Source organism: Halichoerus grypus, chromosome 15 (genome assembly GCF_964656455.1).
Source record: "Halichoerus grypus chromosome 15, mHalGry1.hap1.1, whole genome shotgun sequence".
Lineage (NCBI taxonomy): Eukaryota > Metazoa > Chordata > Mammalia > Carnivora > Phocidae > Halichoerus > Halichoerus grypus.
In genome coordinates, this window is record NC_135726.1 from 6,313,532 (window position 1) to 6,338,254 (window position 24,723).

At 44.5% G+C, this 24,723-nt stretch overlaps 1 protein-coding gene across 2 annotated transcripts in view; it reads right to left on the minus strand.

Moving 5' to 3' along the window:
• The window catches only part of HSD17B2 (hydroxysteroid 17-beta dehydrogenase 2), a 74,090-nt gene that overhangs the window by 14,705 nt on the left and 34,662 nt on the right, over positions 1 to 24,723 (minus strand). Inside the window, exons 2-3 of one of the 2 annotated variants that reach the window (XM_036084950.2) lie at positions 19,975 to 20,187; positions 13,764 to 13,949 (exon numbers count right to left, since the gene is read on the minus strand). In XM_036084950.2, coding sequence (XP_035940843.1) covers positions 13,764 to 13,949; positions 19,975 to 20,187 — 399 coding nt within the window. The remainder of the gene's footprint in view (positions 1 to 13,763; positions 13,950 to 19,974; positions 20,188 to 24,723) is intronic. The other variant, XM_078063736.1, reaches the window with a different exon arrangement.

The window sequence follows — 24,723 nt, forward strand, 5'->3', positions numbered from 1 at the left end:
GTACTGTTTTCCAGAGTGGCTGCACCACATAACGTGGTTTTGATACTCCATGGTTATGCAAGATGTTATTAGGGGAGATGGGGTGAAGGGTAAAGAGAACTTCCTTGTACATATCCTTGCAACTTCCTGTGAATCTATAGTTATTTCCAAATAAAAGTTTAAAAAATACATACTCCCTTTAAGACAGGCTTAACAAGGGAGAATTCCTTAGCTCCCATGTAGGTCTTTGGCTGAATAAAGGTCCATAAAGTCTCCTAAAATTTTGGTAAATAAAAGTAAAAATTTAAGTTTTTGAAGTTTGTCATTGGAAGCCAAAAAGTAAGGCCTGGCTTATTTGAAATTTTAAAAGATGAGAAATCCTCCTGGACAAGCTAGAGCTTTAGAAACTTCTGCCAAGGGTGCAACCACATTTAAAGTGACAGTATACTTCTTTCCTGATGAGGGAGCAGAAGGCAAGCTGAGGACAAAGCACAAGCTGACACCCCACAAATCCCACCCCCACTACTCCTGGGTGGGATGTGTGACATTCCTCCAGGAAGCTCCCAACTGTCTTAATGTTAATGCCTTACTAAAGGGAAAAACAACCTGAACTTGACAATGGCAAGGGCCTTCAGTATCTTGGAGGTCCTCTTTAGCATATGAAAATCCTTTTGAAACCTCCCTTTTCCTTACATCCCCCAACTCCCAAGTATATAATCAACCACCCCTCACAATCCTGGTGCAGCAGCTCTCTCTTCCCACGGGTCCTGTCCCGTGCTTTAATAAAACCACGTTTTTGCACCAAAGACTTGTCTCCAGAATTCTTTCTTGGCCATTGGCTCCGGACCTCACCCCACCAACCCTCACCTATATTCCAAAACTGTATCATTTCTCACTCTATCCCACGCATACCCCCATCACAGATGTGGCTAATGTAAAAACAAAACTGCACTTAGCGCAGTACTTGCTTAGGACATACCAAAATTGAATGTTAGGTTTCCCCACAACAGATTCTAAGTAGCCAATTCTAATAAAATACTTGGGGTGACTTACTTACCCAGTCACCAATGGGATTTATTTTAACCAACCACGTACAGACCTATAGACTCTTTCTGATGTGGGAAACAAAGGCAGAAGAAATGTAAATGAAATTAAACGTCCTTATAACTTGCAGCTCATTGACAAATGCTTTAGGCAGGTGGAGTATAAGGTTCTTCCAGGAAACTCCTGACAGTCTTAATGGGAAAAACAACCTTAGCTTGACACTGGCCAGGACTCCAGTATCCCAGGAGTCTTCTTTAGCATATGAAAATCCTTTTGGAATTCCCTTTGTCTTTACTTCCCCCAACCCCAAAGTATATAATCAATTGCTCCTCACAGTAGCTCTTTCTGTTCATGGGTCCAGTCCCCGTGTTTTACTAAAACCACCTTTTTGCATCGAAGACGTCTCAAGAATTCTTTCTTGGCTGTCCACTCCAGACCCCAACACTACTCCAAATCACATCGTTTCCACCCTCTCTCGTAACTGCAAACTTTCTATCCTTACTTAGTGTAGCCACCATGACTATAGCGTCCCACCCTTTCTCCAGAAGATTCCACATTCTACCACCTAGTTTGTCTGTCTCAGGGAAATATTCAGTGACTTTGTTCCCTGGCAAGTGAATAAACTCAGCGTCCATGTTGTTGACACTGTTGATGTAGTTTTGGAATACAGGTGGGGTTTGGTGGGGTGAGAAGGTTGTTCTTCCCTCTAGTAAGGCATTAACATTAAGACAGTTGGGAGCTTCCTGGAGGAATGTCACACACATTCCACCCGGGACAGGTCGGGGGGAGGTTGCAGGATGTCAGCTTGTGCTTTGTCTTCAGTTAGCCTTCTGCTCCCTCATCACTGTTGGTCATGGACTAAAAATGAGGGAAACTTGAAGTTACAATTTGGAGCTTTCAAAAGACCCCCTCTCTCTCTCTGTGCTGAGGCATGGACTTTTCCTGACTCCCTTGGTATGGCATAAGCAGTAAGTTAGCAACATATCCTAAGGTTCTACCAGCCAAATGGCCCTGGTGTCCCTCGAGATAACACGGGACCTCAAAACTCTTCAGCACTGTCTGATCACTACCTACCTGATCCTCTCTTTTCTACCTAAAGCTAGCATATCGGTACATAGGAATTATGGGAGTCAAAGGGTTTTGCAAGTGGATGCCCCAGCAGGGGACGGAAATATTGCAACCTTTCAGCCTGAGGCTGTTGATACTGTGATTTATAATAAGAGATATATATTTGGCCCATTTCTAGCACAGAGCTCCTAAAACCCTTGGAATTTCCTAAGTGATGACCTCATCAGATGTCTTTTGTTATGTTAATAATGAGTGACAAGAACTCACCTAAGGGCGGGGACTGGTTGCCAAGGGAACCAACCAGGTGATTCAAGGGGCAGAACTTTCAGTCCTTCCCCAACCCCCCAGCTCCTGGGAGGGGAGAGGGGCTGGAGATTGAGGTCAATCATCAATGGCCAAAAGATTTAATTACTAGTGCCCAAGTAATGAAGCCTCCATAAACACCTAAAAGGAAGAGGTTTGGAGAGTTTCCAGACTGGTGAAAACATAGATTCAGAGAGTATGGAAGCTCCCTGGCCTTTCCCTATGCCTTGTCCTTTGTATCTCTTCATCTGGCTGGTGATTTGTAGCCTTTAATATTCTATGTAATAAACTGGTAATCCAGTAAGTAAGCAGGTTTCCTGAGTTCTATGAGCAGCTCTAACAAATTAATTGAACCCAAGGAGAAGGTCCCTGGAACCTTCCTTCTATAGCTGGTGGGTCCGGAAGCACAGGTGACAAACTGGCATCTGAAGTAGGGGGTGGGGGGGATGTCTTGTAGGACTGAGCCCTTAACCTGTAGGATCTGATGTTATCCAGGTAGATACTGGCAGAATTGAGTTGAATTACAGGACTCCACAGTGGAATTGGGTATAGGACACATTTATAGGGTGACAAAAAGAAAAACCATAGGCCCAAAATGGAGTCACTTATGCTAGGCCACATCACCCAATGAGGCTTAATACCTAACCTAATTACATTTTGAACCTCCTACAGAAATATAGTCTTAACTGGGTCAGTCAGGAGTTTTCTGGTCAACACCAATGAGGTAATCTGTCACGAGGGCCCTCTCCATTCCCCCACCACCACCCCCAAAGGAAGATGAAGACTTGATAAGACCCTCTGCTCTTCCCCCTAAGGGAAAGTGAATTTATCTGAAATAATCCTTTCTTTTGCTAATAATCTCCGTGCCCCACTCTCCTTCCTATAAAAACCTTCCGTTTTGTACAACTCCTCAGATTTCCCCTTTACTTGCTAGATGGGGTGCTGCCTAATTCATGAATCAGTTAATAAAGCCAATTAGGTCTTAGAAATTTGCTCTGTTGAATTTTTGTTCTTTAACAAGGGGTCCCAAAGTCCCATGCCCACAGCAGCTGTCTCATTCTCTAATACCTTCCTAAGCCAGAACTCGGATGACCTTGTTTTTAGGAAAATGTAATGCGGGCTCCCAGCCAGTTTCTCCCTCCTCCAAGGTCATCTGGAGTCAACTCAAGTAACAAAGTCCATTCCTTTATTGAGCTTTTCTAAGCTGAAAATACAGACTAAGCACGTGGCCCCAAGAGAAGCAGGTTTGCTAATCTCCTTTAGGCTTGGTTCACAGAAATTTGAGACTAATAGCATTTGGTTGTTCCTTGTAATCCGACAGTCCCTGGGGATGTGACAAACCATTTGAATATCAAAGTCAAAGTCTGGGACCTTGTCATTCAAAGTGTGCTTGGGAGCCAGGAGCAGCCCTTGGAAGCTGTTAGAAGTGCAAATCCTCAGGTCCCACTCCAGTGCTATTGAATCAGAAATCTGGGGGGTGGGCACAATTTTTTTTCTTATTGTGGTAAAATGCATATAAAATTCACCATATAACCTTTTTAAGGTACACAATTCAGTGGCATTTAGTATATTCACAATACCATACAACCATCACTGCTATCTAGCTCATTCTCATTGTCTCAAAAGAAAAACCTATAACCATTAGGGGCACAGCTGGTTAAGCATCTGGCTCTTGATTTCAGCTCAGGTAGTGATCTCGGGGTCTTAATCTCAGGGTTATGAGTTTGAGCCCTGGGACAAGCGCGCATAAAGCCCCCTGTCCGGCCCGGAGTCAGGCTCCACACTCAGCCCTGAATCTGCTTAAGTTTCTCTCTCCCTCTCCCTCTGCCCCTCCCTGCCATACTCATCTGTTCTCTTGCTCTCTCTCAAATAAATAAATAATCGAGAGAGCGGGAGAGAGAAAGAAGGGAGGGAGGAAGGGAGGGAGGGAGGGAGGGAGGAAGGAAGGAAGGAAGGAAGGAAGAAAGAAAACAACCCTGTAGCCATTAATCAGTCCCTTCTTATTCCATCCTCCCGCCCCTGACAAAGGCTAATATGCTCTCCATCTCTCTGGATTTGCCTCTTTTAGACACTTCATATAAATAGGATCATCCAATATGTGGCTTTTTGTGTCTGGTTTCTGTCACTTACCATAATCTTTTCAAGCTTCATTCATTCTGTACCATGTATCAGTGCTTCATTCATTTTTATGGATTAATAATATCCCATTGTATGAATAGATGACGTTTTGCTTATCATTTCATTAGCTAATGAACATTTGGGTTGTTTCCACTTCTATTATGAATCATGAATGCTATAAACAACCATGTACAAGTTTTTGTTTGAACACCTGTTTTCTGTTCTCTTGAGTATATGTAGGAATTGAATTGCTGGGTCATATGGTAATTCTATGTTTAAGTCGTTATGGAACTGCCAAGTGTTTCCATAGAGGCTGGGCCATTTTATGCTCCCATCAGAACTCATGAGTGTTCCAATGTCTGCACACCCTTGCCATCAAGTGTTGTTTTCTGGTTTTTGTTTTGTTTTGTTTTTTGTAGCCATCCTAGTGGATATGAAATGCTATCTCACTGTAGTTTTGATTTACCGCAGTTGTTTTTAACTAGCCCTCCTGGTGATTCTAATGCATCGGAAACTTGAAAAAGTTGTCCAGGGACCAATAGCATCCACTCAGAAGCTAGTTTTAGAAATGCAGAGTCTTAGACCAATTAACACTGTTCAGTCAAATTCTGCATTTTAATAAGATCCCCAGGTGATCACGACATACCTTGGCGTTTGAGAAGCGCTGGTGAAGGAGACATCCCTAATTGTTAACACTTCCTAATCATCTTTTAAATTTGCTAGAGTGAGGGTCTGTGTTTTTAATGCCCCATTTATCTAGTTTATTCTTATTGGACAGTCTGGAAAAACGAGAGGAACACAGAACTTGGAGTAAAACAGGCAAACCCAGTTTCCACCACTGACTCTTGCTCACGGGCTGGATGACCCCAGGCTAGTGTGCTTGATCTAGAAAAGGAATTAATATCTGCATCCTGCACCCATTAGAGTTAAATGACTTTAGCCATGTGTAAGCATCTAATACAAGTCAGCGCCAAGGAGTTCACTCAATCTGGTTCTACCTCCTCCCCTCCCTACACTAGCCCTGGTTATCTTATGAGAGTTTTAGGGAAGCAAATCTCAGCTTTGGCCTTCTGTCACATCAATGAGCCTCTGAGGGACTGGCTAAATGATTTGCCAGATGATTTCCTTAAGGCAGCCAGTTGGCAAGAAGTTTAGGATTGATCCCACAGTCAACTTCCCTGGACTAAGTAGGACCTTGCTTAAGGCTGGAACTGTGAATTCTATGGGATACTTATAATTTATAGACTTGTAAGAATCTCTAGGGCCACTTACTTTTGGTGTAAAGTAATTTTAATGCATTTTCAATAGCTCGGTGGGGTGGGCACCTATTACTGTCTCTCAGTAGAGAAGTCCCTTTTACTAGGGTACTTTCTATGCACTAGTAGCTATTACTTTCTAAGCACTCAGAACCCACAGTGCGTTTAAATCTCCAGCCAAGACCAGAGGTTCTCGACTAGGGGCTGTTTTGCACGCGCATGCGCACGCGTGTGCACGTGCACACACACACACACACCTCCCCCCAGGGGACATGTGGCAACACTACTTGCATCTACTGGGTAGAGAACACAGTCACTGCTAAACATCCTGGAATGCATCAGGCATCCCCACATAGAAAGACTTAGCCTCTCCCCAGATATCAATACTACTGAAGTTGAGAAACACTGCCCTAGACTCAGGGGCTGCATCAGCCTATCACAGACAGATGATAAAATGGACTCTTAGAGAAGTGGGGTGACCTGCCTGCGATCACCCAGCTAGTGATAGAAGAGCAGGATTCAAACCACAACTGGCTCAAAATCCCTGAGGCTGGAGTTGTTTTATAATGTTTGTTTTCAACCGTTCCCGTTCAAGCACAGCTTGCAACTGTTTATTCTGCAATTTAAGAGGAAAACTGTCCAGAAAAGGCTTTTAGACCTCTCAAAGATTTTTCTCCTGCCCTTTGTACAATCAATCAGAGCCACCTCCCAATTCCTCCGAGACTTGTTTAAATATTTATCCAACTGCCTTGCAGGGATTTGGGTTAAAGAGCTATTCCACTTCTGAGAGGGATGATAAACACACTGATAGGGTTAAGATTGTCCCAGAGCAGGTGTGGTGGGAGGTGGAAATATTGACTTGGAGTTATCTGCCCAGGGACTAGTGTGTGACAGGGAGCAGCAGGATGAAGGTAACTCAGTGTCACAGTCCGGGGTGGCCGTGCCAGTACGTGCAGGATAGAAAGCCACAGGCACACATAGAGCCAGCCTGTCCCCCAGAGAGGCCCCTTAGGTCTGCCACCTGCCAGGTGTGAGGCTCCTGCTTACGTGCATGTCATTGCATGTGGTATCACCATGGCCCTGAGAAGCAGCAGTTCTTATGCCCATCGTCCTATGAGGACACTTGCACCCAGAGGCTCAGGACCTCGGTCTGGGCCACTCAGTTGCCAGTGATAAAGACAATATCAAAACCTGGAGGCAGTTTGTTTCCATGCTGTGTGGCTGGCTTCCTCTTCTTTCTGAAATCTGATTCTACCTGCATAGCTACATGGTGTCTCTCTCACTCTTTCTGTTTCTTGTTCCTTTCTTCAGGGATGGGAGATGTGCAAGGGAAGGGTGTACTTATAATGTGGTTGACCCCTCTGTGTATCTTCTAGAAAAGAGTTTAAAGAAGCTATGTTTCTTCCCTGCCCCAATCCTAGAACTTCCCAGCGGTAGGAGTAGAGTTAGATGTAGGCTCTTTGACCTCATCCCCACCTGGGAATGGGGGTGAGGCTGGAGCAAGCATTCAGCAGTGGGGCTAGTAGGAAGAGGAAGATGGTGGAGGTGATACTTTTGGGAAGATTCCTTGAGGTTCTTGGCCTTGTGGTTGACATGGTGGTAAGACCTGCACCAGCTGAATCAGCAGGGGAGGCTGTAACTTGGTGAGTCAGAACATGAAGCCAAAGTTCAAATTCGAGCTCTAGCTGGAGGGCCAGTCACATAACTCTTCTGGACCTCGGTTTTCACAGCTGCAAAATGGGGATACTAATACTATGCAAGGTTGTTGGGATCATATATCTGATAGTACCCCAAAAATGCTTGAAGCATAAGGAATGCTTTGTAACAATTGTTAATATTTATTAGATATCCACTACATGCCAGGCACTGTTCTGAGTATTTTAACATCAGTTCTAACGGTGACGACTGTCCTGTGAGATAGGTTCAGTTATTACCCTCATTAACTCTATCTGAGAAGATAAAAAATCAAAGTGCAAAGAGCTTAACCTGACACTCAAGGTCACAGAAGGTGATAGTAATAGCTAACTCTTACATAGAATTTTCAGTGTGCACACAATCACTTGCACGTGAATGTTCATTGCCATGTTACTCCGAGTAGCAAAAATGTGAATGTCCATCCACTGATGAATGGATAAACAAAATGTGGCCTGCCATACAGTGGGAAACTACTCAGCTTTAAAAAGGAATGGAGTTCGGATACATGCTTATAAGACGGATGAACCTTAAAAAGATGAACGAGGAAAGATTGCGGAACCAGCAGGGGGAGGGAGAAACTCAACCAGAGGAGAGGTGTCTAGCAGCTGAAGATCTTGGGGAGGAGAAAAGAAGCATCTAAAAGGGTTTTCATTAAAATGAGTTTTGTGGGGCAGTAGCTCCTTCTGCCCATGGGTCCTGTCCCTGTGCTTTAATAAAATCACCTTTTTGCACCAAATAAATAAATAAATAAATAAGTAAATAAAATGAGTTTTGTGGTATAGGATATAACCCTTTCTTCAATCTTTGCACAAAATCTTTTTTTAATTTAAATTTTAGTTAACATACAGTGCAATCTTGGTTTCACGAGTAGAATTCAGTGATTCATCACTTACATACAACGCCCAGCACTCATCACAACAAGTGCCCCCCTTAATACCCATCACCCATCCAGCCCATCCCCACCTCCCCCTCCCTCCATCAACCTTCAGTTTGTTCTTTGTTGTTAAGAATCTCTTAGGGCTTGTTTCTGGCTCTCCTTTTTTTCCCCCCCGTCCCATATATTCATCTGTTTTGTTTCTTAAATTCCACATAAGAGTGAAATCATATGGTGTTTGTCTTTGACTGACTTATTTCACTTAGCATTATACACTCACTCCATCCACACCGTGGCAGATGGCAGGATTTCATTTTTTGATGACTGAGTAATATTCCATTGTCTATATACACCACATCTTCTTTATCCATTCATCAGTCAATGGACATTTGGGCTCTTTCCATAGTTTGGCTATTGTTGATAATGCTGCTATAAACATCGGGGTGCAAGTGTTCCTTCGAATCTGTATTTTTGTAGCCTTTGGGTAAATAGCTAGTAGTGCAATTGAAGGATCATAGAGTAGCTCTATTTTTAACGTTTTGAGGAACCTCCAAACTGTTTTCCACAGTGGTGGACCAGCTTGCATTTCCACCACAGTACGAGAGGGTTCCCCTTTCTCCGCATCCTCACCAACACTTGTTGTTTCTTGTGTTGTTAAATTTAGCCATTCTGACAGGTGCACAACGTCTTGAATAAAATCTACGCTAAAGATCTGAGCCAATCTGACATTGGCTTTGCTTTTGGGGGAATGCAATAAAGTGCTAAGTATTGATTCCATACAATATGAAGGGTGAGGAGAAAAAGCTGTCCATGCAGCCCGGGGTTGCATAAGTGTGTCAAGATTTCGAGAAAGTAAAATGTTTGGAATAGGAAATTAGGTACATATGATAAGTTATTCATCAGAAATAATTCAAGTTTGACATAGAGAAAGAGCCAAATTAGGATTGTAAAGCATGTACTTATTACTGCAGGAGGAATTGATGGCACCTTGTTGCTTAAGTTGAATCAAATGTTGACAGTTCTTCAGGCATTTCTACTATAATATTGGAATTGAACACATTGGCCAAATAAAGTTGAAATTGAAAAAAAAAAAAAAAGAATTGATGCCTTACTACGAAGGATGTCTGTCTGGGAGTTCAAACTCCCAAAAGATATCCTCCAGGAGTGCCTAGAAGGCTGGGGGCAGAGTGAGCTTTGATATGGATAGCCAGTACCAGGTATTAGAAAGGAAGGCCAGCCCTACAGTCCCCCACTCCCCCACCACCGCCCCACCCCCACTAGTGGGGAAGGCAGGGAGGAGGTGTAGATGTACCTCCATCCACCTTTAAAGAAACTGGGATGGGCCCAGAGGTATTACTTTGTGGCAAATTACCACAGACTTAGGGGCTTAAACAATAAAAATGTATTATCTTACAATTCGGAAGGTCAGAGGTTACACTGGGCTAAAATCAAGGTGTCAGCAGGGCTGCAATCCTTCTGGAGTCTTCAAGGGAAAGTCAGTTCCCCTGATTTTTTCTGCTTCTGTAAGGTGCCTGCATTCCTTGGCTCTGGGTCCCTTCCCCCATCTTCCAATCTCTCTTTGACTCTGACCCTCCTGCCTCCCTCTTATAAGGACTCTTGTATCGGAACCATCTAGATAATGCAGGATAATCTTGCCATTTCTAGATCCTTAACTCAATCATACTGGCAAGGCCCCCTTTTGCCAGGTAAGGTCACATATTCCAGGTTCCAGGAATTAGGATGTACATGGATTTGAGGAACCACTATACTGTCTACCAAACCAGTTACCTACCTACTCACACCAGCCTGAGATACTTTTTTGGGGATTATTTGTTATGCAGCAATGGATAACTGGAACAGAATGATTGATTCCAGCTCAGCTCCTCCTGGCTGAAGCAAACTTCCATGATAAATCTACCCCACTGAAATTCTTGTCATGCAGAGGGTGGTAGGGGTACACCAGGCTCAAGACAACCTGATGGGTCAGGGCTACCATGAGCTCCTTTAAAGAACACTTATTAGTGACTGATTGCCTGTCTCTCTCCATGACCCCTACTTCAAAATGAGAAAAATACCAGGGATGAATTCCCAGATAAGCACGTTTTCCAAAATTGCTATTATATCATTAACTTTGCCAAGAGATGCATCAAGTTGGCATTAAGGTGGATGCTAATTTCTATGGATTGGTTGGTTATTTATTGTCTTTTATCCATGCTTTGACTTTCCTGATCCCCCCGTGTTACATTCTAGCTCCTTATCGCCCTGCTCAAAATCTTTTCCATTGTTTTGCAAAATTCTTGTCAGCCAAGTTGTAGGGATTCCCTTATTTTGTTTTCTGCTGAATTTCTCTGCTTCTCATCACTGAAGGAAACTATAAGCATCATTTAAGAGTTTTGCTCCTATCTTTTTACAAACGCCTGCTCTATCAGGTACATATGCTTCCCATCTGTTCTGATTTCTTGCTATTACTTTAACAACTTTATAAAATACCTTAGGTGGCTTCGGAGTCCGACAAATGAACTTATTTCTGGAGTTTCTTTGGGACATAAGGATTTAAAACTGGATGTGATAAAGGAAGACTCCATACATCTTGGTGACTGACTGGGTGGGAGAAAGGAGGGAAAGGCAGAGGGAGAAACAAATCCAAGAAGGCTCAAAGCTCTGCAATTCAACAGACAAGGAGAAGAACTGAAAGAAGGGGAGCAAGCTTTGACTTGCTGATAACAACTTTGGTTTCAGACATGTTGACTTGGTGATGATGGTAAAATGATGGAATGGAAATAGTAAGGCTGGATGTAAAGAATTTGCACATCCACGGTGAGAATAAGAGTGAAGGTATGTGATTTATTTTAACACTCAAGTTTCCCTCCAGTGGAAATATATGAGAAGAGAGTACTGAGTCTTGGCTTAGAAAAAGCTTTAGAAGGGCACCTGAGTGGCTCAGTCAGTTGAGTGTCAGACTCCTGATTTTTGGCTCAGGTCATGATCTTGGGTTGTGGAATCAAGCCCCGCATCAGGCTCTGCACTCAGTGTGGAGTCTGCTTGGGATTCTCTTTCTCTTTCTCCTTCTTCCTCTGCCCCTCCCCCTGTTCACATTCTCGTGCTCTCTCTCTCTCTCAAATAAATAAATAAATATTTTTAAAAATTGCATTAAAGGGGCGTCTGGGTGGCTCAGTTGGTTGAGCGTCGGACTCTTGATTTCCGCTCAGGTCATGATCTCGGTTGGTGGGATTGAGCCCTGCATGGGGCTTTGTGCTCAGCGGGGAGTCGGCTTGGGATTCTCTCTCTCCCTCTCCTCTGCCCCTCCCCCACTCATGCATGCAAGCGCATTCTCTCTCCCTCTCTGAATACATAGATAAAATCTTTTTTAAAAAAAGGAAAGAGCTGTAGAAGCCAAGTTGAAGATGTATGAATGGGCGTCCTCTGCACTGTAAATTCTTTACTCCTTCATTCATTCATCCATGCTTCATTTATTCTCACACTTGCATTTCTTCATTTCTTCATTGAGCTTCCTATATGCCAGACACCAGGCCCATAGCACGTAGTGTGCATGTTAGGTGATAACTAAAGTAAAATCTTCTGAATGGGCTTCTCCAAGTTGAGAACAAAGAAAAGAGAAAAACTGGGGTGCCTGGGTGGCTCAGTCAGTTAATTGTCTGCCTTCGGCTCAGGTCAGGATCCTGGGGTCCTGGGATCAAGCCCTGCATGAGGCTCCCTGCTCAGCAGGGAACCTGCCTCTCCTTCCCCCTGCCCTGTAGCCCCCCTGCTTGTGCTCCCTCTCTCTCTCTCTGTCAAATAAATAAATAAAATCTTTAAAAAAAGAAAGAAAAACTTTCTTGTCAATGTGTCAAGAAGCAGGTAATGATCAGTTATTTCAGTAAATATTTGTTGAATGAGTGAGGCAAGGAACATGGGAGACTTTTTCAGAAGTACCAGGCTGTGCCAGGGCACTGAGAAAGGTGAGGTTTCCACAGAGGTAAAAATTTGAAGGTGGAGTTCAGAAGAAAGATAAGGGTGAAATACTGCAAATGTGTTTTCCCAGGATTTGTTTGCTTCCACAGGTAGCAAGAAATTGGAAATACTTCAGGGTCCTCATACAAGTTAAAATATAATACTCATTGGGGCGCCTGGGTGGCTCAGTCGTTAAGTGTCTGCCTTCGGCTCAGGTCATGATCCCAGGGTCCTGGGATCCAGCCCGCATCGGGCTCCCTGCTCTGCAGGAAGCCTGCTTCTCCCTCTCCCACTCCCCTTGCTTGTGTTCCCTCTCTCGCTGTGTCTCTCTCTGTCAAATAAATAAATAAAATCTTTAAAATATATATATATATATATTTATATATATATATATATATATATACACAATACTCATTGCTCTTAACCACCTTAAGACTTCTCTCTCCCCATTCTCTTTCTCCTCCTCCCTCCCTCTTTTCCTTCCTTCCTTGCTTCTCTCCTCCTCAGGCCAACCAACAACTTAGTAACACACACTCACATAGTAGCTAAGTTCAAGGAAATTGAGTGAAAGCCAGGAAAGGGAGTATGATGGACAACGATAATTGCCTAGTTAATACAAAGAATATCCCCTCAAAAAACAATGAAACAAAATAAAATAACTACTGGATGCCTCATTAAAAAAAGAAAATATTCTTTGGAACCAACTGATCAGAGACAAGCAGTGTTCCTCTATTCAAAAGCAGGATCCTAGAGTCCAAGCCCCCGCCCCCTTGGCTTCCCCTTCACCCATGCGGTGTCCTGAAAGACAACTCCAAGGACATTCCCAAAGCCAAGTCAGGATCTAAGGAACCCCAGTTGGAAAATAAAACCTGTCCCAGAAGAAAGGATGTGTTATGGCATACATGAGCATTGTTTATGGAAGGGAGGTTGTTAAACCCTGGACTCAAGTTGCTGATTCTCTGTTCTTTGAAATGGAAAAAGATGAGTCATCAAATGTCACATCTGACCCAACTGCCTTGAGATTGTAAAATGATGGGAAGGATCTTAGGGAAAGCTCCAGTGGGCAGCCAACCAAGACGTGAGCTCCGGCTGTGCCAACAGTGGAGACACTTGCCTACTCATCTCACAGGGAACAACAGAGTGTGCCCAGTTCAAAGAGGGTTGAAAACGGATTACCAATAGCTCTGTGTGGGATTTCCTGTCCAAATCCAGGAAGCTTATGTGCTATGAAGATATATAAAACCCTAAATCCCCGGTAATGAATAGATGAGTTGAGAGGTAATAGTTTATACATGAAAGGATTTGAAAGACAAGGTTTTATTGTATTAAGATCAACGGTAAACATAGAATTTGACTAATCTTGACCCAGCCCTGCAGGAGCTTGTCCTGCTTTCTCGTTTGGCGCACAAAGAATGTAACAAGCCAGGTCTTGCACAACACGCATCGCACAACCTTGAGGGAAAAGGCCAACTCACCTGCCATGCTGCTGATGTTCACCAGCCTGCCCTTGGATTTCCTAAGAAGAGGCAAAAATGCCTTCGTGACCTCCACAGCCCCGAAGAAGTTCACAGCCATGCATTTTTTGTACTCAGTCATGGGAATGAGCTCCCCGTCGGCTGGTAAGCCAATGATCCCAGCATTGTTGACCACAGCCCACAGTCCTGAGGACAGAAAGGAATGGCTTTGATGTCCAGTGATGCTGAAGAGCAGGAGGATTTTTAACACTTGAAGCTCTGGAGTGTAAAAGGCCCCTTTGAGATTTAGGATCTAGGCAGACAACTCAAACCCTTGGACCTTAAACTCCTTGAACACCTAAAACTACCTACTCTGGGGGGTTGTGTGGAGAGTAAATTTGAAATAGTAAGCGGTGGGTTTTTGGAGGAATTTTCTCTTCCTTAAAGCACTTCCCTAGATATAGCTAGATATTTGCAGTATCTGGGGACAGAGGACACAGCAAGGGGGAGAGTAATAAAAGCCTATACCATGTTTCTCCCTCAAAGGACTGTGTAGAGACAGTCTAATATCTTGAGGACCAGGCAGGATGATATATGAGCCTTACCCCTAGGCTAGAAGAGATCCCCTAATTCAGGGAAACAGGAAAACTAGGGAGGTGCCAAGAACTAAGAAGACTGCAGAGTCCCTGAGCCCTAGTCCCTTCCCCAACCAGCCTAATCCTGTTGATTGCATCAGAATCACCAGGAAGGCTTGTTCAAACAGATTGCTGGGTCCCACCTCCAGAGAATCTCATTTAGGGTGTCTGGGATGGGACCTGAGAATCTACATTTCTACCAGGTTCCCAGGTGATGTTGAGGCTGCAGGTCTGGACCACATCCACAAGTAGTGGTTTTCAACCTTAACTGCATGTTAGAATCACCTGGGGGGCTTTTTAACGCCCCACCCCCACCCCCCCAATGCCCAGCCACATCCAAGCCAATTAGATCAGAAATTCTGGGGTAGGGGAGAGAAGGGACCTTGACATGGAATTTAAAAATTCCCCAGGTGATTCCAATGTACAAATAAGCTTGGGAACCATGGCCCTAAGAAGCAGGGAAGAGGTAATACAAGAACTCCAGATCTTTTACACGGGGCAGGATCTGTAGCAGAGGTGAGTGACCTGGGTCCTCTTTACCCAACAGAGGTGACAGAATCTGGGGTATGTTTAGTTAGGCAGACCTGAAGCAGATTCTCTGAGTTCCCTGAGCCTCAGCGTGGTTTAGAATAATGATCCTCAAGATGAGGTCCAGGACCAGCAGCATCAAATGGGAACTTAGAAATGCAAATTCCAGGGGCATCGGGACAGCTCAGTCTGTGAAGCATCCGACTCTTGGTTTCGGCTCAGGTCATGAGCTCGGGACCATGAGATGGAGCCCCGCTTTGGGCTCTGTGCTGGGTGTGAAGCCTGCTTAAGATTCACTCTCTCCCAGGGTGCCTGGGTGGCTCAGTCGTTAGGCGTCTGCCTTCGGGTCAGGTCGTGATTCCCAGGGTCCTGGGATCGAGCCCTGCGTCGGGCTCCCTGCTCCTTGGGAAGCCTGCTTCTCCCTCCCCCACTCCCCCTGCTTGTGTTCCCTCTCTCGCTGTGTCTCTGTCAAATAAATAAATAAAATCTTTACAAGAAAGAAAAAAGATTCTCTCTCCCTCTCCATCTGCCCCTCCCCCTCCCCTTGCACATGTGCACTCTCTCTCTCTCAAAATAAAAAAAAAAAAATACAAATTCTAGAACCCCACTTCAGACCTGTTGGATCAGAATGGCGATCAGAAATTGTTGTTGAGCTCAGCATCTGTGACAGGACATGCCCGCTCCCGCGCAAGAGCCTGCAGTGGGTACCGAAGCCGAATGAGCCTCAGCGCTAACAGAGACACAATGGCAGGAGGTCCAGCCCTTGCTGGCATCGAGGAGGTAGGTGGCAGCCAGATTGCACAAGGACTGGACAGAGCACTGGACATCTCCGAGGGAGCCAACATGAAGCACTGATGATCGAAGATGAAATGTCTCATCCCCAGGAATTTAGATGCTACCCTGGGGAAATGAGGTGAAGCTCAAACTGAAATGGTTCTTGACACACGGCAGAAAGACAGCTCAAGATAGAAACAGAGTTGAGTTGTAGAAAATAAATGACATTTCTCACGCCCCTGCGCTGGGGGTCTGACCTTTGCGCACAGTAATGACTGGGGGCATTAAGTGAGAGAATGCCCGGCTCGTAGTAAGAGCTCAACAGCTATTAGGAGGATGCTGATGGGTGCAGAGGCTGCTTGTGCTAGCCCCTCCAGGTGATGGTTTTAATGCACTCAGCCTGATGCACACCTTTGACAGGCAACATTCAGGCAGCAGCTTGAGGTTGCACTAGAATGGGGGTGAGCAAACGTTTTCTAGGAAAGGCCAGATAGTGACTGTTTTAGTTGACGCGCTACTGTTTCAGCTCTGCCATTTTAGCGTAAGAGCAGCTGTAGACCTCATCTGTAGATGAATGAAAATGGGAGCAGGGCTCCAATAAAACTTGATTTATGGACATGGACATTTGAATTCCATTTAAATGTCACTTGCCAAAATAATATTCTTCTTCTGATTGTTTTAACTGGGTGGCTCAGTTGGTTGAGCATCTGACTCTTCATTTCAGCTCAGGTGGAGATCTCAGGGTCATGAGATCAAGTCCCGCATCAGGCTTCCCAGGGTGTGGAGCCTGCTTAGGACTCTCTCTCTCCTTCTCCCTCTGCCCCTCCTCCCCAGTCCCCACCACCTGCTGGCGCTCTCTCTCTCAAAAATAATAATAATAATAAATAAAAATAAAAATGTAGCATGAGAGAGCTTGGTAGTGATGGAACAGTTCTGTGTTTTGATTGTGGAGTTTTTGCACAAAGCCACACACACACACACACACACACACACACACTTGTATATATAGCTGGCAAAATCTAAATAAGCTCCGTGGATTATACCAACGCCCGTTTCCTGGTTTTGATATTGTACCATAGTTATGCAACATGTTAACATTGAGGGAGACTTGGCAAAGCATGCACAGGAATTCTCTGTACATTTATTTGCAACTTCCTGTGAATCTACAATTCTTTCAAAATAAAATGTTAAAAAAAATAATAAACCAGGGCCATAGTTTGCCAACCCCTGCCATAGAATTTTAAGCTGGCCGGGGCGCCTGGGTGGCTCAGTCGTTAAGCGTCTGCCTTGGCTCAGGTCATGGTCCCAGGGTCCTGGGATCGAGCCCCACATCGGGCTCCCTGCTCAGCGGGAAGCCTGCTTCTTCCTCTCCCACTCCCCCTGCTTGTGTTCCCTCTCTCGCTGTGTCTCTCTCTGTCAAATAAAGAAATAAAATATTTTTTAAAAAAAGAATTTTAGGCTGGCCAATAAGCTCATTATACCTGTGGGGACTTACTAAGTTTAAAAATAATATTAATTAGGGACGCCTGGGTGGCTCAGTCGTTAAGCGTCTGCCTTCGGCTCAGGTCATGATCCCAGCATCCTGGGATGGAGCCCAGAATCTAATCAGGCTCCCTGCTCAGCGGGAAGCCTGCTTTTCCTTCCCTCTTTGCCCTTCCCCCCAGCTTGTGCTCTCTCTTGAGCGCGCACTCTCTGTCTCTCTCTCTCTCTCTCTCTCAAATAAATAAAATCTTAAAAAAAAAAAAGAAAAGAAAAGAAACAGAGACTGAACCCTGATGACATTGCTTAAGGATCCAGACATGCCTGAAGCCAACAGGTCTTTTCAATTAAGCATATACATTCCTTTGTACATTAGCAATTTCGAATAGGGCCATGCCACTGGCATCTGAAAGAATCCTTATGGAAACATGGATCTGGTTCTTAAGGAACCTAGCGGTGAGGAGTGGGAGATGGACAGATATTTATAATAATGCAGTAATACAAGTGTGTGCAGGACATAACAAGTGAGTGTCCGGAAGAGGAAGTGAATAATGTAACCTGGATCACGAGGAAGGTCATGCAAGAGATGTTATGTTTGAGCCAGGTCTCCTGTGGGAGTAGAATCTGCAGTTGGACAAAGTCAAGAGTCTTAGAAAAAGGGAATAGTGGGCACCTGGGTGGCTCAGTTGGTTAAGCGACTGCCTTCGGCTCAGGTCATGATCCTGCAGTCCCAGGATCGAGTCCCGTGTCAGGCTCCCTGCTCAGCAGGGAGTCTGCTTCTCCCTCTGACCCTCCCCCCTCTCATGCTCTCTCTCTCTATCTCATTCTCTCTCTCAAATAAAATAAAAATAAAATCTTAAAAAAAAAAAAAGGAATAGAGGCAAGAGTGAAATTTGGGTAAGAGGAAGCTGAATGTGCAAAGATGTGGAACATTTAGCACATTCTATTTTGGAAACCAATCAGAATTTACTGAGTAGACCATCAGGTATTGCAAATTAAGGGTTTGTCCAGGGCTATTATCCTGAAAGCCCTCAAATCCTTGTGAAGATGTTTAGATTTTATTTGGTGGTGGATAGAGAACCACTGAACCATTCAATGAGACAAAGCAAAACATCTACCACAGGCTGGCTCATGGGAGGAACACAAGACATGGAGGCTCTGTATGTCCAAGGGTTTCTGGGAGATGGGTGACATTGTAAAGTGCACATTGTAAAGATTGCTGTCCATTTGGAAAGTAATGGGAAAGGAAAGCTATTGAGGGGCCCAGGTGGAAGGTGAGGGCCTGCACTAAGCCATAGCAGCCTGGTGATGACAGAAAGGGACTGGGATGATAAAGATCTAGGAGCTAGAACTGAAGGACTCGGGACCAATAGGATTCAGGGACTGAGGGTAAGCTGCAGGTCTCAGTGACCGCCAGGCTGCTGGCTTGGATGACAGACTAGATGGCAGTACCAGGGTCATAGCAGGGTTAAGCTCATTTGCAGACCAGCAACAGGGGAAAAGATAATGAGGTCAGGTTTTGACAAACTGAGGTGGGATGGCTGGCAGACAATTTTATATACATAGAAGTCCAGATGTTGAGAAGAGGGCTAAGTTGGTAATATAGATCTGGAAGTGACTGGCATACATCTCACTGTTTCTCAACTCTGGCAGAAGACTGGCATCACCTAAGGAGCTCTCAAATATACTGAGACCTGGGCCCCCAAATAGGATCTTCTTTACAGCTGACATTCCTAGCAAAAGGAGAGCAACAGTAGCAGCCCCCTTCTTGCAGGATCAGCTGAGTCCTTCCATGTAGACACTGATTTAATTGTTTGGAGGAGGTGCCCAGGCTGGGTGGGCATCATGGGTGTGCTGCCTGTGTAGCCACACAGGGTCCTGTGCTTCTGAAAGGTCTCATGCTTGTTTTAATTCTCTGTTAGCATCATCTTCAAGTCTTAATCATTTTTTTAAACAAGGGGCCCCACATAATTTTCAGCGGGGTCCTCCAAGTTATGTAGGCCATCTTGGGCCCAAGCACGGGTATTTTCAGACATTCCCCGGGTGATTCTAATGTGCAGCTGGGTTGAGAGTCCCTAGCACAGACAGAGAACAGCTTAGCCCAGATAATGTGGAGTGGGAAGCTTGGGGATGGAGCCCTTGGAAAAATTCACATCTATGGGAGGAATGGAGGAAGGGGTTCATGCAGGAGAAGCAGAAAAATGATCAGAGAACTAGGGAGGCAGTGCGGGGCGGGGGCTGGAGACCCCGAAGTTAAGACAAGGGAAGGTAATGAACACATTGAAATATTGCTGACAGGTAAAGAGCTTGGTGTTCAGGATGATATTTATTAGCTCGGCCAGACCAGTTAGCCAACGCGGGATTGAAGGTGAAGAAGTAAAAACAGGGCAGTAGGGTTCCAAAGAGCTGGACCACAAAGGAAAGGGAAGAAAAAGGGCTGTGGCTAAAGGAAGAAAGTGATTGTTAAACTTTTTTTTTTTTAATCTGATCCATGTTAATATTAGTAGGAGGAAAGCAATGGGGGGTGCGGGCATGAAGGTAAGTAATGGAAGAGCAATCAAGCCAATGTTGGACGAATGGGTTAAATAATTCTTCAAGTTCTGTGAGGATGGGCCATTCCTGACTTACTCATACCATCTTTGTGTCTGCCAGAGGCCCATGTCGGGGGGGCGGTTGAACAGGTGACAGGTGCCTGGTACAGGTGTCCTCAAGGTGTGGTCAGCAGCCAGAATGAACTAGAGGGCAGTAGTAACCAGTGTTGGTCATTTGTGAGGAGGTGGGGGGCAATTGAGGACATGGACAGATGAAGACAGTACCTCTGTTCTGCAACTTTTCCACCACTTTTCTGTGGGCGTCTTTTATCTGCTGTGGGTCGGTGATGTCCATCTGGAGCACAGAGAGGCGCTTGGAGCAGGTTCTTCGCAATTCCTCTGCTCCTGATCCTGTTTCATCCAGAACTCCCACAAATACCGTGAAGCCAAGCTCATCCAGATATTTAGACAGAGCATGGCCAAATCCGGAATCGCCACCTGCAAAGGGTTAAGGCAATACAGAGTGGGTTCAAACCCAAGTGGCAGGAGAAATTACTTAATAAAGAAAACTGCATACTATGTATGATTCTCCGTGTTTTCTGGAGAGAGTGGGACTTGAGGACCTTTCTTTATCTGCTAAGTGGGAAAATGGGCAGAGAAGCTGAAACAGACACATTTCTCTGTATAAAAAGAAGAAAAGCAAGGTAGAATTTGGAATGGGGGCCTAAGTAGGAGGAGAATTGCTGATGAAGGGATGGTCTAGGAGTGGTTGGTGGTTAAAGAACTGAGGAGGGAGAACTAAGACATCTACTGGAGATTTTTCTATTAATCTCCATTGTGTCATATTTGATGTAACCTCCATCACTCCATAAAATCTTCAGTGAGTCACTCATTGCAAATTAATATTTTGCAGTTGGTTTGGGGTTTTAGAAATCTAACAAAATGTTGGGTCCTGCTTCAGAGTGGACAGAAGTCAACAACAAGAGGCTTCCCAGTTCCTTCTAGGTTATGAAAGATGGTGGCTCATACCCACCTGCACTTAAGAGTGGGCACTCCTGCTCCTCAGGCACCCCTATTATGGAATGAAGGCATCGAGTTGCCATAATTGATTGCATTTAACCTTTTTTTTTTTTTTTTAAAGATTTTATTTATTTATTTGACAGAGAGATAGAGAGCACAAGTAGGCAGAGTGGCAGGCAGAGGGAGAGGGAGAAGCAGGCTCTCCGCTGAGCAGGGAGCCGGACGTGGGGCTCGATCCCAGGACCCCAGGATCATGACCTGAGCTGAAGGCAGCCACTTAACCGACTGAGCCACCCAGGCGCCCCGATTGCATTTAACTTTTTAAAAGTTAGAGTTGACACAATGTTACCTTGGTTTCAGGCGTACAACATAGTGATTCCACAGCTCTATACATTTTGCTGTGTTCTCCGCAAGTGTAGCCACCATCTGTCCCCACACAGCGCTCTCACAATACCACCGACTGCATTCCCTATGCTGTCCCTTTCATCCCTGTGACGTATTCATTGCATAACTGGAAGCCTCTACCTCCCACTCCCTTTCCCCCATTTTGCCCAGCCCCCAGCTGCCACTTTGTTCTCTGGATCTGTTTCTGGTTTTTTGTTTATTTGTTTGTTTGTGGTTTTTTTTGGTAAATTCCACATATAAGTAAACTCATATGGTATTTGTCTTTCTCTGTCTGACTCATTTCACTTTGCAGAATACCCTCTAGGTCCATCCATGTTGTTGCAAATGGCAAGCTCTCACTCTTTTTTATGGCTGCAGAATATTCCAGCATGTACATGTGGTGTGTGTGTGTGAGTGTGTGTGTGTGTGTACCACATCTTCTTTTTCCATCCATTTATCAATGGACACTTGGGTTACTTCCATGTTTTGGCCACTATAAATAATGCTGATTGCATTTAACTTTTGCTCCATCCCCTTCCTCCTTGTATGTCCATGTCTAAACCCAAGTCCAGGCCTCTTCATCATCCTGGACCAGCCACCTTCTCCTTTATCTGTGTAAGTAGAGAGGGGAGGTATGGGGAAGCCAGCTCCAGAATGGTCCTCTTGTGGCCCAGCAAGGAAGGGTATGATTAACCTAAAAATAACTAACTTAGAACCAGATTGGAGTGAAGAGTGGATCTAGAGCTGGGTTATACATGCTCTACTGGGTGAGGCCAGGTGCTCATGGAGGGCCCCTCCCACTTGTAAAGCACCACACCCTGTGTTTCTGCTTCCTGTTGGCACAGCTGGACATATTGGGGCCATGAATTTTAAAGCTTCCAGTTCCCCTGACAGGTTTGTGTCCTATCAGGTGCCAGCACGTTCCCTCTCTGCACAGAGAATCATTCTGCTGTGCAGAGATGAAGGCTGTGGCCCTCGGTTCCATGCAGCGAAGTCAGCCAGGGTATGTACAGAGGAAGGTGAGAATCTGTTGTCCATCCTAATGTCTATCAATTGATGATTGGATAAAAAAATGTGGTGTATCCATACAGTAAAATATTATTCAGACATAGGAGGGAGTAAAGTTGTGATACACACTACAGCAGTGGTGAATCTTGAAAACTTTATGCTAAGTGAGAGAAGAAGGAGACACATTGATCCTGACCCCATGTTCTCTGAGCAGAGAACAATCTGGAAGATATTTTTGAAGGTAGTGCCTTTGACCAGCTTCGTGAACCTAGGCCTTAACTCTCTCTGGAGAAAGTTCCTAGGAAGATCCTGGCAGATAGTAGATAGGGGCAAACCTCAGAGATACTGCTGGTAGTCCTAGGCCACCACAATAAAGCAAGTCAAATGAATATTTTGACTTCCCAGTGCATAGAAAAGTTATGTTTATATTATACTGTAGTCTATTAAATGTACAAAAGCATTGTGTCTAAAAAAAAAAAAAACCAATGTACATGCCTTAATTCAAACATAACTTAACGGGGGCGCCTGGCTGGTTCAGTCAGTAGAGCATGCGATCCTTGATCTCAGGGTTGTGAGTTCAATCCCCACGCTGGGTGTGGAGCCCACTTAAAATAAATTAATCCATTTAAAAAATACTTTATTGATAAAGAATGATAACCATCATCTGGGCTTTCAGCAAGTCATAATCTTTTTGCTGGTGGAAGGTCTTGCCTCGAAGCTGTTGGCTGCTGACCGAGCAAGATGGTGGTTGCTGTGGCAATTTCTTAAAATAAGATAACAATAAAGCTTGCCGCATCAATTGACTCTTCCTTTTGCGAACAACTTCTCTGTTTCACGTGATGTTATTTAATAGCCTTTTACCCACAGTAGAACTTCTTTCAAAATTGGAGTCAATCCTCTCCAACCCTGCTGCTGCTTTATCAACTCAGTTTATGTACTATTTTAAATCCTCGGTTGTCGTTTCAACAATCTTCAAAACATCTTCACCGAGAGTAGAAACCACTTTCACAAGAAACCACTTTCTTCGCTCATCCATGAGAAGCAACTCCTCACCCACTGAGAGTTTTATCATGAGATTACAGCAATGCGGTTCCATCTTCAGGCTCCACTTCTGATTCTGGTTCTTTTGCTCTTTCCACCACATCTGCAGTGACTTTCTCCCCTGAAGTCTTGAACCCCTCAAAGTCATGCATAAGGGTTGTAATCAACTTCTTCCAAACTCCCGTTAATATTTTGACCTCTTCCCATGAAACATGAATGTTCTGAATGGCATCTAGAATGGTGAATCCTTTCTGGAAGGTTTTCAATTGACTTTGCCCAGATCCATCAGAGGAATCACTACATATGGCATCTTTAGCCTTACAAAATGTGTTTCTTAAATAATAAGACATGAAAGTCAAAATTATTTCTTGATCCATGGGCTGCAGAATGGATGTTGTGTTAGCAGGCATGAAAACAACATTAATGTCATTGTCCATCTCCATCAGAGCTCTTGGGTGACCAGGTGCACTGTCAATGAGCAGTCATATTTTGAAAGGAACTTTTTTTTCCTGAGCAGTAAGTCTCAACAGTGGGCTTAAAGTATTCAGTAAACCGTGTTGTAAATGGATGTGCTATCATCCATGCTTTTTTGTCCCGTTTATAGATCACAGACAGGGCAGATGTAGTATAATTCTGAAGGGCTCAAGGACTTTCAGAATGGTAAATGAGCACTGGCTTCAACTTCAAGTCACCAGCTGCATTAGCCCCTAATAAGAGAGTCAGCCTGTTCTTTGCAGCTTTGAAGCCAGGCATTGACTTCTCCTCCCTAGCTATGACAGTCCTTCTGTTGAGCGAAAATCTGTTGGTCAGTGTAGCTGCCTTCCTGGTCTCAGCTCGATCTCTGAAGAACTTGCTGCAGCTTCTACATCAGCACTTGCTGCTTTGCCATGCACTTTTAGTTGTAAAGACAGCTTCTTTCCTTACACCTCCTGAACCAACCCCTGCTAGCTTCAGACTTTTCTACTGCAGCTTCCCCACCTCTCAGCCTTCACAGAATTGAAGAGAGTTAGGACTTTGCTCTGGATTAGGCTTTGGCTTAAGGGAATGTTGTGGCTGGTTTGATCTTCTATCCAGATCACTGAAACTTTCTCCATATCAGTAATAAGGCTGTTTTACTTTCTTAACATTTGCGTGTTCACTGGAGTAGCACTTTTAATTTCCTTCAAGAACTTTCCCTTTCCATTCACAACTTGGCTAACTGGCACAAGAGGCCTGGCTCCAGCCTATCTCGGCTTTCAGCATGCCTTTCTCACCGAGCTTAATCACTTCAAGCTTTTGACTTAGAGGGAGAGATGGGGGACTCTGCCTTTCACTTGAACACTTTGAGGCCATTGTAGGATTACTAACTGGTCTAATTTTGATGCTGCTGAGTCTCAGGGAACAGGGAAGCCCAAGGATAGGGGGAGAGATCTGGGAACAGACATTTAATGGAGGAGGCAAGACACACACACCCTTTATCAATTAAGTTCGCCATCTTTTATGAGCACACCTCATGGCACCCCAAAACAATTACAACAGTAACATCAAAGATCACTGATCACAGATCACCATACAAATAAAATAGTAATGAAAAAGTTTGAA